General features: G+C 36.7%; 1 gene segment (V, D, J or C); it reads right to left on the bottom strand.

Annotated features, from left to right (window-relative positions):
- Positions 1–7377: 7377 nt before the first annotated feature.
- On the bottom strand, positions 7378–8174 carry LOC127677952 (immunoglobulin kappa variable 2-29-like). The segment is given in 2 exon segments: positions 7378–7697; positions 8065–8174. Coding segments are annotated over 2 exon segments (369 nt in total).
- Between the last annotated feature and the right edge of the window lie 12005 nt (positions 8175–20179).

Raw genomic sequence — 20179 nt, 5'->3', positions numbered from 1 at the left:
CAGTCTGGGCGGCAGCATTACATCTCCAAGTCCTGCAAGTGGCTAGCTGGGCTTCCGGGCGGCCAGCTGGGAGAAGTCAGTGTGCTCCAGTGAATCCAGCGGGCCCCAGCGGGAGCCTTCGGGTGCCTGCTTTAGGATCTGAACAGCCTGGGCAGCAGCACACTGTCTACAAGCAGTGCAGGAGGTAAGCTGTGCACCAGAGGCCAACTGGGAAGGGGCAGCTTGCACTGGTGAGTCCAGCACTGACAAGATAAACTAACACCAGTGAGATCTAGATGGCAAAAGGCAAACGCAGGAACGTCACTAACAGAAATCAAGGCAATATGGCAACATCTGAACCCAATTCTCCTCTACCAACATGTCCTGGATACCCCATCACACCAGTAAAACAAGATTTGGATTTAAAATCACTGGTCATGATGCTGGTACAGGAACACATGAAGGTCATACATAAAGAAATTCAGGAGACAATGGATCAAAAGGTAGAAGCCCTTGCAAGGGAAACACAAAAATCATTGAAAGAAATCCAGGAGAATACAAAAGCCAACAAGGAGGAAATGCAAAAAACACTTAAAGAAATACAGGAGAACTTTGCTCAACAGGCTGAGGTCATGAAAGACGAAACACAAAAATCTCTTAAAGAAATACAGGAGAACTTTGGTCAACAGGCTGAGCTCATGAAAGAGAGAACACAAAAATCTCTTAAAGAATTACAGGAAAACACAAACATGCAAGTGAAGGAGCTAAGCAAAACCATCCAGGATCTAAAATCAGAAGTAGAAACAACTAAGAAAACTCAAAGGGAGACAACTTTGGAGATAGAAAGCCTTGGGAAGAAATCAGGGGACAGAGATACAAATATCAACAACAGAATACAAGAGATAGAAGAAAGAATCTCAGATGCTGAAGATTCCATAGAAACCATGGACTCAACAGTTAAAGAAAATGCAAAATGCAAAAAGCTTGTAACCCAAAATATCCAGGAAATCCAGGACACAATGAGAAGACCAAACCTAAGGATTATAGGCATAGATGAGAGTGAAGATTTACAACTTAAAGGGCCAGCAAATATCTTCAATAAAATTATGGAAGAAAACTTCCCTAACCTAAAGAGAGAGATGCCCATGAATATACAAGAAGCCTACAGAACTCCAAACAGACTGGACCAGAACAGAAATACTTCCCGTCACATAATAATCAAAACACCAAATGTTCTAAACAAAGAAAGAATACTAAAGGCAGTAAGAGAAAAAGGCCAAGTAACATATAAAGGAAGACCTATCAGAATCACAGCAGACTTTTCACCTGAGACTATGAAGGCTAGAAGGTCCTGGGCAGATCTCATGCAGACTCTAAGAGAACACAAATGCCAACCAAAACTACTATATCCAGCAAAACTCTCAATCACCATAGATGGAGAAACTAAGATATTTCATGACAAAACCAAGTTTACCCAATATCTATCCACAAACCCGGCCCTAAAAAGGATAATAGGAGGACAACACCAATACAAGGAGGGAAACTTCACCCTGGAAAAAGCAAGATAGTAACATTTCATCAAACCCAAAAGAAGTTAAGCATTCAAATTTAAAAAATAACGTCAAAAATGATAGGAAGTAACAATCACTATTCCTTAATATCTCTTAACATCAATGGACTTAATGCCCCAATAAAAAGACACAGACTAACTGAATGGATACGTAAACAGGACCCTACATTTTGCTGCTTACAGGAAACACACCTCAGGGTCAAAGACAAACACTACCTTAGAGTAAAAGGCTGGAAGACAATTTTACAAGCAAATGGTCTCAGGAAACAAGCTGGAGTAGCCATTTTAATATCAGATAAAATTGACTTTCAACCCAAAGTCATCAAAAGAGACCCTGAGGGTCACTTCTTGCTGGTCAAAGGAAAAATACAAAAAGAAGAACTGACAATCCTGAACATCTATGCCCCAAATGTAAGGGCACCCTCTTTTGTAAAAGAAACTTTATTAAAACTAAAAGCACACATTGCACCTAACACAATAATTGTGGGTGACTTCAACACTGCACTTTCCTCAATGGACCGATCAGGAAAACAGAAACTAAACAGGGACACAATGAAACTAATTGAAGCTTTGGACCAATTAGATTTAACAGATATATATAGAACATTCTATCCTAAAACAAAAGAATATACCTTTTTCTCAGCACCTCATGGTACCTTCTCCAAAATCGACCATATAATTGGTCACAAGACAGACCTCAACAAATATAAGAAGATCGAACTAATCCCATGCCTCCTATCTGATCACTATGGAGTAAAAGTGGTCTTCAATAGCAACAGAAACAACAGAAAGCCCACATACACGTGGAAACTGAACAATACTCTACTCAATGATACCTTGGTCAAGGAAGAAATAAAGAAAGAAATTAAAGACTTTTTAGAACACAATGAAAATGAAAACACAACATACCCAAATCTATGGGACACAATGAAAGCAGTGCTAAGAGGAAAACTCATAGCCCTGAGTGCCTCCAAAAAGAAAATGGAGAGAGCATACATTACCAGCTTAATGACACACCTGAAAGCCCTGGAACAAAAAGAAGCTATTTCGCCCAGGAGGAGTAGAAGGCAGGAAATCATCAAACTCAGGGCCGAAATCAATCAAGTAGAAACAAAGAGAACCATACAAAAAATCAACAATACCAGGAGCTGGTTCTTTGAGAAAATCAACAAGATAGATAAACCCTTAGCCAGAATGACCAAAGGGCACAGAGAAAGTATCCAAATTAACAAACTTAGAAATGAAAAGGGAGATATAACAACGGAAACTGAGGAAATCCAAAAAATCATCAGATCCTACTACAAGAGCCTATACTCAACACAACTGGAGAATCTGGAGGAAATGGACAATTTCCTTGACAGATACCAAATACCAAAATTAAATCAGGACCAACTAGACCATCTAAACAGTCCCATAATGCCTAAAGAAATAGAAGGAGTCATAGAAAGTCTTCCAACCAAAAAAAGCACAGGACCAGATGGCTTCAGTGCAGAATTCTACCAGACCTTCAAAGAAGAGTTAACACCAATACTCTTCAAACTATTCCACAAAATAGAAACAGAAGGAACACTACCCAATTCCTTCTACGAAGCCACAATTACGCTGATACCAAAGCCACACAAAGATCCAACAAAGAAAGAGAACTTCAGACCAATTTCCCTTATGAACATCGATGCAAAAATACTCAATAAAATTCTTGCCAACCGAATCCAAGAACACATCAAAACGATCATCCACCATGATCAAGTAGGCTTTATCCCAGGAATGCAGGGTTGGTTCAATATACGGAAATCCATCAATACAATCCACTACATAAACAAACTCAAAGAACAAAACCACATGGTCATTTCATTGGATGCTGAAAAAGCATTTGACAAAATTCAGCATCCCTTCATGCTTAAAGTCTTGGAGAGAACAGGAATTCAAGGCCCATACCTAAACATAGTAAAAGCAATATACAGCAAACCGGTAGCCAGCATCAAACTAAATGGAGAGAAACTTGAAGCAATCCCACTGAAATCAGGGACCAGACAAGGCTGCCCCCTTTCTCCTTATCTTTTCAATATTGTACTTGAGGTACTAGCTCGGGCAATTCGACAACATAAGGAGGTCAAAGGGATACAAATTGGAAAGGAAGAAGTCAAACTATCATTATTTGCAGACGACATGATCGTCTACCTAAGTGACCCAAAGAACTCCACTAGAGAGCTCCTACAGCTGATAAACAACTTCAGCAAAGTGGCAGGTTATAAAGTCAACTCAAGCAAATCAGTGGCCTTCCTATACTCAAAGGATAAGCAGGCTGAGAAAGAAATTAGGGAAATGACCCCCTTCACAATAGCCACAAACAGTATAAAGTATCTTGGGGTGACTCTTACCAAACATGTGAAAGATCTGTATGACAAGAACTTCAAGACTCTGAAGAAGGAAATGGAAGAAGAGCTCAAAAAATGGGAAAACCTCCCATGCTCATGGATCGGCAGAATCAATATAGTTAAAATGGCCATTTTGCCTAAAGCACTATACAGATTCAATGCAATACCCATCAAAATCCCAACTCAATTCTTCACAGAGCTAGAAAGAGCAATTATCAAATTCATCTGGAACAACAAAAAACCCAGGATAGCTAAAACTATTCTCAGCAACAAAAGGAAATCTGGGGGAATCAGTATCCCTGACCTCAAGCAATACTACAGAGCAATAGTGTTAAAAACTGCATGGTATTGGTACAGTGACAGACAGGAGGATCAATGGAACAGGATTGAAGATCCAGAAATGAACCCACACACCTATGGCCACTTGATCCTCGACAAAGAGGCTGAAAACATCCAATGGAAAAAAGATAGCCTTTTCAACAAATGGTGCTGGTTCAACTGGAGGTCAGCATGCAGAAGAATGCGAATTGATCCATCCTTGTCTCCTTGTACTAAGCTCAAATCCAAATGGATCAAGGACCTCCACATAAAGCCAGACACTCTGAAGCTAATAGAAAAAAAACTGGGGAAGACCCTTGAGGACATCGGTACAGGGAGAAAGTTTCTGAACAGGACACCAATAGCGTATGCTCTAAGAGCAAGAATTGACAAATGGGACCTCATAAAATTACAAAGTTTCTGTAAGGCAAAGGACACCATCAAGAGGACAAATCGGCAACCAACAAATTGGGAAAAGATCTTCACCAATCCTACATCAGATAGAGGGCTAATATCCAATATATATAAAGAACTCAAGAAGTTAGACTCCAGAAAACCAAACAACCCTATTAAAAAATGGGGTACAGAGTTAAACAAAGAATTCTCACCTGAAGAACTTCGGATGGCGGAGAAGCATCTTAAAAAATGCTCAACTTCATTAGTCATTAGGGAAATGCAAATCAAAACAACCCTAAGATTTCATCTTACACCAGTCAGAATGGCTAAGATTAAAAATTCAGGAGACAGCAGGTGTTGGAGAGGGTGTGGAGAAAGAGGAACACTCCTCCACTGCTGGTGGGGTTGCAAATTGGTACAACCACTCTGGAAATCAGTCTGGCGGTTCCTCCGAAAACTGGGCACCTTACTTCCAGAAGATCCTGCTATACCACTCCTGGGCATATACCCAGAAGACTCCCCACCATGTAATAAGGATACATGTTCTACTATGTTCATAGCAGCCCTATTTGTAATTGCCAGATGCTGGAAAGAACCCAGGTATCCCTCAACAGAAGAGTGGATGCAAAAAATGTGGTATATCTACACAATGGAGTACTATTCAGCCATTAGAAACAATGAATTCATGAAATTCTTAGGCAAATGGATGGAGCTAGAGAATATCATACTAAGTGAGGTAACCCAGACTCAAAAGGTGAATCATGGTATGCACTCACTAATAAGTGGATATTAACCTAGAAAACTGGAATACCCAAAACATAATCCACACATCAAATGAGGTACAAGAAGAAAGGAGGAGTGGCCCCTGGTTCTGGAAAGACTTAGTGAAACAGTATTCAGCAAAACCAGAACGGGGAAGTGGGAAGGGGTGGGTGGGAGGACAGGGGAAGAGAAGGGGGCTTGTGGGACTTTCGGGGAGTGGGGGGGCTAGAAAAGGGGAAATCATTTGAAATGTAAATAAATTATATCGAATAATAAAAAAAAAATATTCAAAAAAAAAAAAGAAGACAGAGGAGCTGCTTTGACAAGGTGCCAGCAAAGCTGAGCCACATGCTGGGATTGCTGACCTGGGGCCTTTATTATCAATTTGAGTCTCTGCATGTTACAGCCTTGGAGCCTGTTGGCATTATGACACAGCCATGTTTTCTCTGTCAAAATTATCTCTGTATTCCCCTAAGAAAGTGAAAAATGTACAACTCCTGTTTTCTAGGAAATAACTTTAGTTGAGCCTATTTGGGAGTCTTCTCTGGACCTTGAAGAATGTTATCTGCCCTGTAGGAAGTTATGAAACAAAATAATTAGAATAGTTTCAACTCAGAGATAGCTCACAAGATTCAGCATGACAGAAAAAATGACAACAGATCATCAAAATATTATTACAGTATATATAGAATTTCTTAGAATTGTAACCTACAAGATAAATGGCCATACATACTAAACCCCTAGGAAGAACCCAACAACAAAAGCTAGAATGAATAAGATAGCATGATACCATGTATTGGTGATTCAAGAATGATATAAAAGAATACAAAAAGAATGAAGTATGAGGATTTGTTATTCTTTGATAAGATTAGTTTACATAAGGCTGTAATGTTAATTAATGTAGAAAAATAACAATTCTTTTATTAAGCAAATTCTTATAAGGTTACAAATGAAAACTTCAACAATGCCTAATCCTGAACTCTCAGGAATAGGCAAATCTGCAAATAATATGACTGACAATTAAAAGAAAATAAACTGCTTAAGAATTGTAATTTGCTTGGACTGGCTCAGATAATAGCAAACTCTCCAATCATCTTGAAACCACAAGGTTCTTGCTTGCTTACTTAAGCTAAAATGATTTGTGGAATTATAAGACTAAGGATATAGAGTTGATGATAATGAAATTTTTCTACCTAGGTTTAACCTGGAACTGAGAGAAGTATGCTCAGGATTAAATGATATGATTTGTATTTCATGAAACCATGAATGTTTTAGAATATGTATAAATAAAGAAGTTTTCTGACTGGCAAAGCCTCCCAGTCTTGGTGTCTTACTCATCCTTCCCCTCTCCTGTTCCTTACATCCACTCTGGAACCCACTCATGGGGCCAGCCCCAAGCAATTATGCCAGAATCACCATCAATGTAAAGACTTAAGAAACATTGGAATGGAAGTAAAAGTAAATCTCTAAATGAATATACTGAATTTCTGGTTACAATGTCCCTTAGAAAATAAAATCTACACATTTATTTTAGAAGACATTTAGAATAATGTGTCCAAGTCTACTTAGAAAGATAAAAATGCATATGGATAGACATCTAAGCATTTAAAACCTGAGTGAGAATTTAATAAACATACACATTCCATTTTTTAAAAATCAACAAAAATGAAGCTCAAAGAATTAATGAAAAATAGCTAAAATCATCAAAAATCAGCTAGATTAAAGAAATAAAATTCTTCTGATGCAGAGGCAACACAACGGCTATTATAAGAAAGACCAGAAATTGGTGGCACTTGAAATCTAGACAAACCACTCAACCAGCCACATGAGTCTAGCCAGAGCTCTCAGCTGCAAACAGTTACTCTTGTTCCTCAGCCCCTCCCTCTCTCACACACAGAGTGCTCTGCTCATCTCCAGTCAAGCAGCACCATGCCAGCAGGGCTGTCTCAAGCGAGGAGGTTTTTGTTAGTGTCTGTATCACTGTGTAGGATCATGTGTATCTTGTGCACAGTAATAAACTCCCAAATCCTCAGGCTCTACTCTGCTGATTTTAAGTGTAAAATCTGTCTCTGAGCCACTGCCACTGAACCTGTCAGGGACCCCAGTGCCCAGTTTTGACACCTGATAGATAAGGAGCTGTGGAGACTGGCCTGGCCTCTGTAATAACCAATGCAGATAGGTCTTTCCATTACTATATAAGAGGCTCTGACTTGACTTGCAAGAGATGGAGGCTGGTTGTCCAATGGTAACCGACAAAGACAGTGGAGTCTGGGTCATCACAACATCACCGCTGGTTTCTGAAATTATAATACAGTAGTGTAAAGTCATTTGCAAGCTTCCTAAACAATCTTTATGAAATCTCTTATGTTATTCCTTTCAGGTGAGATTCTGGCAGTTTTTGAAATTTAAAACTATCATTTATCAAAGACCTTTTGAAAAAACAAGTGATTTAAAGTTTCTAAACATCAAAGTCTGTAGAGTTCCATCCAATCTTTCTCAGAATATTGATCTTATTATAGCTACTGTTCTATCTAGAATTTCTCATTAGGATGTAACAAAACCTCACATCCTGGAGAACGTGACCTGCCCCATCACAAATGAACATAGGCACCCAGAGATCACCCTCCAATGCCATTGTCCTTAATTACCTCCTGTTCTCCTTACCCTGAATCCAAAGCACTAACAGAAACAGGAACTGGGCAAGACTCATCATTTTGAGGAGATGAACTTAGGAGAGTGATCAGTGAAGGCAAGAGGACAGTTGAGATTTTATCTCAGGCCAGCAGGGCAAGGACCTCCCTAGGGAGCAATATGCAAATTTTCTGGTTTGTATATCAGTTATATGGACTTTTTGAATGTGAAAAATAATACAAAAAGTGAAATTAATAAAACAAAATGTGGTTGCTGAAGGGAGACTAGCAGGTTGTTAAAAGACTGTCAGTTCACATCAATTTAATTATAAATATGGATCAACAATTTAGTCTTCCTGTATAATTTGAAATTTACTTAAATTTTGTGTATTTACACACACACACACACGACTAATTTGAAGAGAAGGAGAGGAGTGTAATTGAGACACACTGCTAGTTATCAACAGGGAAGAAATGATCTCCCAGAACTTTGTGTACACAGTCTGTAGTGCATTGCAAGAATATAGGATGGAAGCAAATCACTCAACTCTTTTCATTTTATTGACTCTATTCTGACTCTATATAAGAAAATATACTTTTAATTACAATTAAGGGAACACATTTAAGGGATTAATGTGATTCAAAAAAGTGTATACTATAAGCATTACCATACTTATTGCATATTCAAAAATACTCATACACATATATATACATATATATCTATATACAGATATATAGATAATATATATGTGCAATTATTACCATTTGTCCTATATATAAATATATGTATCATTCTCATAATGTTGGAGTCAGTTTTGAACAATTTCTCTTACTCTTACACATCAAACAAGCTCTGAACTTCTTGTGGGTCAGAATTATGTATTTTGCTTATGTGTTTCTCACTTCTCAATTTTCATTTGAATGAAATCATATAGCACATGTTCTTCAGTAAACTAACTTAATTTTCACACTATAGATGTTTCTTTAAAGGATCACACATGATCTTTGAATAAATAAATGATCTTTGTTGCTAGATCTTCTGGTAATTATAGCATTTATTCTTGCATATGGACATATTTAATTTTTAAAGTTAAGCAGTTATTCATAGAATGTTTTTGGATTTTTTTTTTTGGTTTTTTGGATTTGTTTTTTTCGAGACAGGGTTTTTCTGTATAGCCCTGGCTGTCCTGGAACTCACTTTGTAAACCAGACTGGCCTTGAACTCAGAAATCCGCCTGTCTCTGCTTACCAGAGTGCTGAGATTACAGAAGTGCGCCACAACCACCCGGCTACATAGAATGTTCTTATCAGATTACACATGAACCCACATCTTTATCTTGAGCAAATACATGGGCATGTACTTAACAGATTCCATATGAGAAATAAAAATCAGTTCATTGACTGTAAATGACTTTATGCAGCAATGACAACCTTTTGTAAGCACAACATTCTCCCAGGCATTGCAACATATATTTTCTTATACTCAAGAAATAATTGATTATTGCATTATTATTTTTATATTTTTTAGTATTAAAGGGGAGAAACTATGCTCCAAAGCATAATGTAATATATGGCTTCTACTTAATTTTCACCTCTCTTTTTATATTTTACTGTTCATTGTAATTTTTTTCTCTGGATCATTGACTACTTAATATGAGCTTAATTTTGTTGCTAGTACCTTCCAGATTTTTGAAGAAATGTTGCCACTGTTATTAAATTTAAAAAATAAAACAAGATATTACATGTAGTTGCCTGTACAATGATGTTGGATGCATGTGGCAATTGACTCAGTGAGGTTGCCTATGTTATCAATTATATTGATGATGATATACTGAAAAATACATGGAGACCTAAATGACACCTCAAGGACATCGAAAATAGAGCCTCAGTGAGATGTACAGAAAGACAGTGAACAAATTGCTGTCCCATGCACATATGTCAGAACAAATGCGTATCTATATAAAAGCCATTATATATAGGCACAAGTTAATCATCCCTTACCTAAACTACCAGAAACTTATCGGTGAATGCGAACATGAAATTAGATCAATATTTAATTATAATATTTAATTGGGGAAATTCTGTTTATCCCCTGGTATTGAGATAAGTTGGTACACCACTAAATTTATGATCCATGAAAGCAGTAAAAGACAGAGTTTAATGATGTGGCAAATACTGGCCTGTAGAAAACACTGCAAAGAGAGTAAGACATTTCAAAACCTTTATTGAAAAACTACTGATCTAAAAATCAAGGAACACTTCAGCAATGAAGACAATCTTTTTAGTTATTTTATATAATGCATTTATTTTTAAAAATTATAGTATAATTTATCACTTTTGAAAATGGAGCAATGACCTCAGCATGCACCCCAGTAAAAATATGCATAGAGTAGTTAGTTCAGTATGAAAAAATACATACAACATTTTATGAAACTTGGCATGTTAGTTAAGTGATTAATACACTGTTATGTATCTGTGAGAATGCCACAAGTACAGAACACTGACAAACAGAATGATAGAATGTATGTGGGACAACCTGAATTTCTATTTACTGTTGACAGAAATGCAAATGGTCACACCACCTTGAAGGGCAATCTGGTGATATTACTACAAAGTATGTTTTTACTCTGTCATCCTGAAAGTTCTGTAGTCACTTACAGGATTTAAACCTTCTTTCCATACAAAAAGCAGCAGGGAGCATCCATTGCAGCTTCGCTTTTTAACGTTGAAAGCCTGGAAATAAATATGATCCCTTTCTATAGGTAAATGGATAAACAACCTTCGGCATATCTAGACATTGAAAATGATTAAGCACAAAAAAGAGATTAAAATATTGACATTCAAAAATCCATAGAGGAAATATCCTTGCATACTCCATACAGAAGCAAGTCTGAATACTTAATTCCCTTATTATTCAAACTATAGGATATTCAGAAAAACACAAAACTATAAGGCAGAAAAATCATTAGCCTTTGGCTGTTATTAGAAGGGAAAAACTATGTATGCACGTCACAGTATTTCAGGCCCAGGGAAGAGCTCTCTATGTGAGGATTCATCAGAAAATATCTTTTTTTCTCATGGAAATTGAATCTTACTGAATTTTATTGTATTTTCTATGACAGTACTACAGTTATTTATCTTGATTAGGTTACAAAGATGACTTATTGAATAATTCTTTTTTAATAATCATAATCTTAATGATCTCATAACTATAGACATGGTATGTATATATATGTAGATTTCAAGCTATTAGAAAACTAAGGGTCAGGGAGTGGTGGTGCACACCTTTAATCCCAGGACTTGGGAGGAAGAGGCAGGAAGATTTCTGAGTTCGAGTGAGTTCTACAGAGTGAGTTCCAGGACAGCCAGGGCAATCCTGACAGAGAAATCCTGTCTCAAAAAAAAAAAAAAAGGAAAACTAACATAATTTCCCAATGATACAATTAAATATCAATAGATTACTTTGTAACTGTGTTTGATTTGATATAATTTGATTGATTGATTGGTTGATTTTAATTTTTATTTTTTATTATATTCAACACAATATATATTTTTATACCAATTATAAAAATGATGGACCTGTTATTAAATGAACATAAAAAAATAAAGTCATTTTGTTTGTTTTTTATTTATTTTATTTTTAGTAGAGCTTAACATTTTGGCACTTACTGGTACAAACCCAAAATAAGAACAATTTTTAGACACTGGAGTTCATTGTAATAAGGCTGTACTTCATGTCTCTCACATCACCCAAGGATTTACCTCCATAGTAGCTAACCTAAGGGTTGACAGTTCTGCTGTGCCAAGGAATGAATTCTAGACCCAATTATTTAGATACAGATATCCTGCTATGGTCAAAGCTATTTGACTTGAGTGATTATCATCATTCTCAGCCCACAGGAAACAGGTTACATTCATTTAAGAAATGGTGTAGGTATTAAGATGGTCTATCCATGAAGTCATCCATCAACTTTCAATGAACAACAGTTCTCCTTGGAGGGTGGTACAGACATTAGTTGGGGGTAAGATTCTGGTTCATTAGCTGATAATTTTGAAAAGCATTCATCTCAAAAAAGAGCAACTTATAAAGTCATCTTCAAAACTGATTCAACAATTATAAATATCAAGCAAAACATACAGTGTCACTATTATCTTCTTATAAGTCACCTCCCAAATTAATTGTCTATGTTTCTTTTGGCTGTATAAGTAATTTTGCAATATGTAAGCTGCTCTGAAAAACATAGTATAGAGTAAAAACATCTAATAACCAATCCTACTAATAGACTGAGATAGGAGAAGCATGATTTCAAGACCATCATATGGTACACAGCAAGACACTGTTCAGAAAAACAAGCAGAAAGTGTATATGGATTGTACAATATTGGATATATTTCTCCAATTACCAAATTAGAAAGACCATGATGTGGCAATCAACAAATTTCTAATTCCTCATATTTTTGAATTTTAATCTATTAGAATATGTTGATAATATTAATTTTAATTTTAAGAGATATTGAAGAAAATAATTGTTACTTCCTGTTATTTTTATTGTTAGAGGTAGAATTATGTTTGTGTGTATTTGTTGAAAGATTCTTGCTTTTTCTAGGGTGTAATTTTCATCTATTATCGTTTGTAGGGATGGACTTGTGGAAAGATTTGTCTATATTTGGTTTTGTCATGGAATGTCTTGTTTTCTCCATCTATAATAATTGAGAGATTTGCTAGATAGAGTAGCCTGGGTTGGCATTTGTGTTTTCTAAGGGTCTGTAGGGTATCTGTGCAGGATCTTCTAGATTTCATGGTCTCTGCTGAGAAGTCTGGTATAATTTATATGTTATTTGAACTTTGTTCCCTTACTGCTTTCAATATTCTTTCTTTGTTGAATACATTTGGTGTTTTGATTATTATGTGTCAGGAGGAATTTCTTTTCTGGCCCAGTCTATTTGGAGTTCTGAAGGCTTCTTGTATGCTCATGGGCATCACTTTCCTTAGGTTAGGGAAGTTTTCTTCTATAATTTTGTTGAAGACATTTACTGGCCCTTTAAGTTGGGTATTTCACTCTCTTCTATACCTATTATCCTGAGGTTTGGTCTTCTCATTGTATCCTGGATTTCCTAGATATTTGGGTTAGGAGATTTTTGCTTTTTTCATTTTCTTTGTCTGTTGTGTTGATGTTTTCTATGGTATCTTCTGCACTTGAGATTCTCCTATCTCTTGTATTCTGTTGGTGATGCTTGCATCTACGACTCCTGATCTCTTTCCTAGGTTTTCTAGCTCAAGTCCTGTCTCACTTTGTGATTTCTTTATTGTTTATAATTCCATTTTTAGGTCCTTGGTGGTTTTGTTCATTTCCTTCACCTGTTTGATTGTATTTTCCTGTAATGCTTTAAGTGAATTTTGTGTTTCCTAATGAAGGGCTTCTAGCTGTTTACCTGCGTTCTCCTATATTTCTTTAAGGGAGTTATTTATGTCCTTCTTAAAGTCTTCTATTATCATAAGAAGTGATTTCAGATCTGAATCTTGCTTTTCCGGTGTGATGGTGTATACAGGACTTGCTATGGTGGAAGAGTTGGGTTCTTATGATGCCACATAAACGTTGATTTCTGCTGCTAATGTTCTTATAGTTGCCTCCTGCCATCTGGTTATCTCTAGTGCCACCTGCCTTCTCTATTTCTGACTGGAGCCTGTCCTTCCTGTGATCCTGGTTGCGTCAGAACTCCTCAGAGTCCAGCTGTCTCTGTTATCCTGTGATTCTGGAATGCAGGGATCCTGAGATCCTGGGTTTGTCCAAGCTCCTGGGAGTAAAGTTGCCTCTGTGACCCTGAGATACGGGGGCAACCAAGCTCCTGGGTTCCTGGAATCCTAAGATCCTATGATTCTGGGCAAGTTAGAGAACCTGGCAGTGGAGCTTCCTCTGGGTGTTGTGGCACTGGTTGTGGAGTTGGCGCCCAAGGTCTGTTCATGGCCCCTGCCCAGACAGACTGGAAGGAACCTGTGCCACTGGTCTGATGGAGTTCCTGGGTGCCTGCATCCCACTGGTCCTAGTTCCTCCATGTATTGGTACAGATGTTGGGTCCTCCCAAACTCTGATGTTATGATCCTAGGAGTGTTAGCACATGCCATGGCAGGGGGACAGCTCAGTATGTTCTACAATGGAGAACATATCCCAATATATATCTTTTCAGGGGCAAATTCATTAATTATATTAAAACACAGCAATACTCTGAAGAAATCATGTTCTCTGAGTGACAAAAATAGGCATCCAGACCACAGTAAATTCACATACTGCAATAAATGCAGCTCTATAGTATAAGACACTCAAAATGGGAGAGGCTGAGCATGCTCAGGACACTGGGAACACATACAGCTTCATTGATTCTCAATTTTCTATGCTTCCAAAAGAAATTATGATTTGCATCTTGACAGTCATTCATAACTAAAGGTTTGTAAAATCAACTTTACCTTGTCACTAATTTGAAGTCATAACAACTGAACTTGAGTCTACAGGATGATTGACACTTCATGTTCTTCATGGATCTTCCTAGTTTCATGTTCTAACTTTTTCCATAAATGAGTCACTGTATTCACTGTACAGACTGAGGGAAAGATCAAGTGACTGGCACAAATTGGGGCCCATTTCAAGGGGCGTCTCCTGACACTATTACTGATGCTATGATGTACTTACAGACAGGAGCCTAGCATGGCTGCCATCCAAGAGATCCAACAAGCAGCTGACTGAGACAGAAGCAGATACTTACCCAATCAATGATCAACCAAGGGAACCTGTGGTTGAATTAGGGAAAGGCTGGAAGAAGTTGAGGAGAAAAGTGACCACATTGGAGACCACAAGCATTCTCAAAACAGCAGGACCCCTGAGATCTCTCAGACACTGAGTCACCAACCAGTCAGCATACACAAGCTGGACCAAGTCCAACAACACATTGCAGATGTGTTGCAGAGGACTTCCTGGTCTGGCCTCAATGAGTGGTGGTGCACCTTACCCTAGAAAGACTTAAGGCCCCAGGGAATATTGAGCCCTGGCAGTATGTGCAGAGATGTGGTAGTGTAGGGACATCCTCTTAGAGACTGGAGAGGAGGAATGGGATAAGGAACTGTTGGAGGGTAGACTGGGGGGGGGATAACAACTGAACTGTAAAACAAGATTAAATATAACAATGAAAAAAGAATAAAGATATGAAGTTGACTATAATAAAGGTTTTTGGGGGTTTTTTGTTTTGTTTTGTTTTGTGTTTTTGCCATTTTTAACCTGGAACTCTGAGCATACTAGAAATTTATGCCCAGGACAAAATGATATGATCTGTAATTCTTGAAATCATGAATATTTTTGAATCTATATAAATAAAGACAATTTTTTGATCATTAGTCCGTTAGAGTTGCAAGGCATCCCTCCCTGTCTTGGTGTCTTACTCATCCCTCCTCTCACTTGTTCCTTACATCTACTTTGGAACCCGTTCATGGGGTCAGCACCCATAATTATGCCAGAATCACAAAGATCAACATAACGACATAAGAAACATTGAAAAGGAAATCAAAATAAACCTCTAAATTAATATACTGAATTTATGCTTACACTGTGCCTTAGAAAATAAAATCTACATATTTATTGGACACTTAAAACAATGGTCCCAAGTCTAGTTAGAAAGATGGAAAAGCATATGAACAGACATATAAGCATTTAAAAAATCTGAATGAGAGTTTGACAAACACACAAACTTCATTAAAAGAAAACAATAGAAACAAAGCTCAAAGAATCAATGAAAAATAGTTAAAATTATCAATAATTAGCTAGATTAATGGGATGAAATTCTCCTGATGCAGAGGCAATATGATGGCTATTACAAGAAGGATCAGAAATTGGTGGTCTTTGAGATCTACACAGACCACTCATCCAGGCAGATAAGGCTAGCTAGTGCTCCTCTCAGCTGCAAACAATGATTCATGTTCCCCATCCCCTCCCACTCTCATATACACAGAGTGCTCTGTACCTATCCATTGCCAGCTAGGTGGCCCTAGGCACAGAAGTTTTTGTTAGGGTCTATATCATTGTGTGAAGAAAAGGTGTACCTTGAAAGCAGTAATAAACTCCCAAATCCTCAGACTCCACTCTGCTGATTTTAAGTGTAAAGTCTGTCACTGATCCATTGCCACTGAATCTATCAAGTGACTCCAGTGTCCAGTTTGGACACCAGAGAGATTAGGCATTTTGGAGACTGGCCTGGCCTCTCTAGTAACCAATTCAACATGTCTTTCCATTACTATGTAAGAGGCTCTGACTTGATTTGCAAGAGATGGAGGCTGGTTGTCCAATTGTAACCGACAATGACAATGGAGTCTGGGTCATGACAACATCACCAGTGGTTTCTGAAATTGCAGTACAATAGTGTAAAGTCATTTGCAAACTTCCTGAACAATCTTTATGAAATCTTTTATGTTATTTCTTTCAGGTGAGATCCTGGCAGTTTTTGAGATTTAAAAATATTATATATCAAGTGCTTTTTCACAAAACAAGTGATTTGAAGGTTCTAATTATCAGAGACTATACCATTCCATCCAATCTATGTCAGAATCTTAATCTTAGCACAGCGACTGTTCCATCTGGAATTTCTCATTAGGGCATAACAGAACCTCACATGCCCCTCCTGAATAATGTGACTTTCCCCATCACAAATGAACAGTACACATAGGCACCCAGAGATCACCCTGCATTGTCATTTTTCTCCATTACCTCCTGCCCTCATTACCCTGAACCCAGAACAGGAACTGGGCAGGACTCATCATTTTGAGGAGAAATACTTAGGAGAATGACCAGTGAAGGCAAGCAGACAGTGGAAGTTTTATCTCAGTCCAGCAGGGCAAGGACCTCCCTAGGGTGCAATATGCAAATGCGCTAGTCTGTGTATCAGTATACAAAGAGGGGACAGTTATATGGGCTTCTTGCATGTGAAAAATAACTCAAAAGTGAAAGTAATAAATGAAAATGTGGTTACTTAAGGGAGAATAGCAGAATGTCAGTGCATTTCAATTCAATTACAAATATGGATCAGCAAATTGGTCTTTCTGTATAATTTGAAATTTACTTTAATTTTGTGTACATACACACAAATGAATTGCAGAGAAGTGGGGGGAGTATAATTGAGACACACATCTAGTTATCATCAGGGATGAAATGAGCTTCTAGAACTTTGTGGTCATAGTCTCTAGCATATTGCAAGAATACAAAATGGAAGCAAATCATTCAACACTCTTTTCAACTTATTGAAAATAGGTTGACTATATTCTGACTCTGTATAAGAAAATATACTTTTAATTATAATCAAGGGAACACACAGGATTGATTTGATTCAAAAATGTATATACTGTAACATTATTATATTTACTATACATTCACAAAAATATACATATCTAATTATTAACATAGGTACCATACATAAACATATACATTATTCTCATAATATTGAAATCGTTTTGGATCAATTTCTCTTACTCTTACATATCAAACTCTGACCCTCTGGTATTTCAGACTTACGTTTTTTTACTTATGTATTTTTTCAATTGATAAATTTCATTTGAATGAAATCATACAGGACATATTCTTCAGTGAATTAACTTAAGTTTTGAACTGGAAATGTTTCTTTAAAGGTTCATTCATGTTCTGTGAGTGAATAAATAAATAATATATCTCTGTTGAAGGATCTTCTGGTAATGAGAACATTTATTCTTGCATAAGGACATTTTCAATAGAAATACAATGAATGTTTTTATCAGATTGTACCTGAACATATCTCTACTTTTGTTTGTTCATACTGGTTTACTTGATGGTGAATAGGAGTGTGTACATTTTATTGGGGTGTTTATGCTATGATGACCCAGTGTCCAAACTCCTCAGTGAAGAATCATGGATAGCTGTACAAGAGCAGGTAAAGGCATGTAGGGATTGGCTCTTCTCCTGCTGATGAACATACATTTTTATCTTAAGTAGAGACATGGGTCTGTACTTGACAAATTACATATGAGATATAAAAATGAGTTCATTGACTATAAATGGCTTAATGAAGCATTGACAATGTTTTGTAAGCACAACCTTCTCCCTGTCATTGAGACATATATTTCTGTATACTCGAGAGATACTTGATTATTCCATTATTATTTTAAATTTTTTGTTTACTGGTACAGGAAAAACTATGCCCCAAATTATCCATGTAAATGCATTGCCTATACTTAATTTTCAGCTCTCCTTGTATATTTCACTGTTCATTGTAATAAACAGTTTTGAAATTGAACAGTAAATGTTCATTGTAATAAAATTTTCCTCTGGATAATTGACTACTTAATATGAGATTCATTTTGTTGATAGTACCTTCCAGATGTTTGACCAAATGTAGCCACTGTTATTAAATAAATGACAAGATATTAAATGTAGTTACCTATAGAATGGCGCTGTTACATTTGGCAACTGACCGAGTCACGTTGCCTGTGTTAGCATTTATCTGCATAACTATATTCTCACACATATTTGGGGACCCAAATGAGAGCTCAAGGACACCAAAAAATAGTTTCAATTAGCTGAACAGAAAGATTTTAAACAAATTTCAGTCCCTTGCACAAATGTCAGAACAAGTGCATATCTATATAAAAGCAATTATATACAGGCCGAAGAAAATCAGTTGTCATGTAAACTACCCAAAAATTTTCACAGAGCTAAATGTAAATATGAAACTAGAGTACTCTTATAGTATAATACAGGCAAATTCTATTTATCTCCAGCTTTTGAGATAAGTTAGTACAATACCAAATTTTAGCCATTAAAGAATGTGTAAAGCCAGACTTTAATGATGTGGCAAATACTGGTCTGTAGAAAACACTGAGAAGAGACTAGGACAATTTTCAAACCTTTATTAAATAACTACTAACGTTAAAAATCAAGGGACACTGCAACATGAAGACAATCTTTTAACTTATTTTTGCATAATGCATTTACTTTTTAAATTATAATATTATTATATCACTTTTGAAAATGGAATAATGACCTCCACATGTACCTCATTAAAGAGAATATACATAGAGTTGTTCATTATGAAAAAATACATACTACATTTTATGAAACTTGGCATGTAAGTTAAGTGATTAATGCACTGCTACATATCTGTGACAATACTTCAAGTACAGAATACTGACAAACAGAATGATTGAATGTATGTGGGGCAACCTGAATTTCCAGTCACTGTTGATAGAAATGCAAATGGTCACACCACCTTGAAGGACAATCTGTGATATTACTACAGAGCATATTCTTACTCTGTCATCCTGCAGGCTCTGTATTCACTTAAATGATTCAAAACCTTATTTTCATACAAAATGGAATTCTCCATACAGCATGGGATATCTATTGCAGCTTTTTTTTAACTTTTAAAGCCTGGGAATAAATATAATCCCTGTCAAGGAGGTGAAAGGATAAACAATATTAGGCATACCTTGTCATGTTCTATCATTGAGCACAAAGAAGAAATGAGATACTGATATCTGAATATCTACTCAGGGAACATAATTGCATATTCCATAGAGAAGCCAGTCTGAATACTTCATTACTTTATTATTTAAACTATATTATATTCAGAAAAGCAAAAAACTATAAGGCAGAAGAAATCATTATTGTTTTCCTGTTATTAGAGGGGAAGAGCTCTGCATGGACTTCACAGTATTTTATGGCAGGAAGACAGCTCTGTATGTTCCACATTGGAGTGTGCATCCCAATATGTGTCTATTCACAGGCAAACTCATTAATTATATGAAAGCATAGCAGTGCTCTGAAGAAATCATGTTCTCTGAGTGACAATAATAGTCATCCAGCCCAGTGAGTTAACATATGGCAGCAAATACAGTATCATGGTAGAAGATGCTCATAAAGGGAGAGGCTGAGCATGATAAAGGACCTTGGGGACAAATACAACTTGGTTGATTCCCAAACTTCCACGCTTTCAAAAGGAATCTAAATGTGTTGTATCTTGACAGTCATCCATAAACAAATGTTTGTAAAACCATTTAATTTTCCAGTAATTTGAACTCATGAAAACTCAACTTGAGTCTACAGAATGATGAACACTTCAGGTCCCACATGTATTTTGATAATT

Source organism: Apodemus sylvaticus, chromosome 2 (assembly GCF_947179515.1).
Source record: "Apodemus sylvaticus chromosome 2, mApoSyl1.1, whole genome shotgun sequence".
NCBI classification, from domain to species: Eukaryota; Metazoa; Chordata; class Mammalia; order Rodentia; family Muridae; genus Apodemus; species Apodemus sylvaticus.
This window is presented reverse-complemented; position numbering and strand designations above follow the sequence as displayed.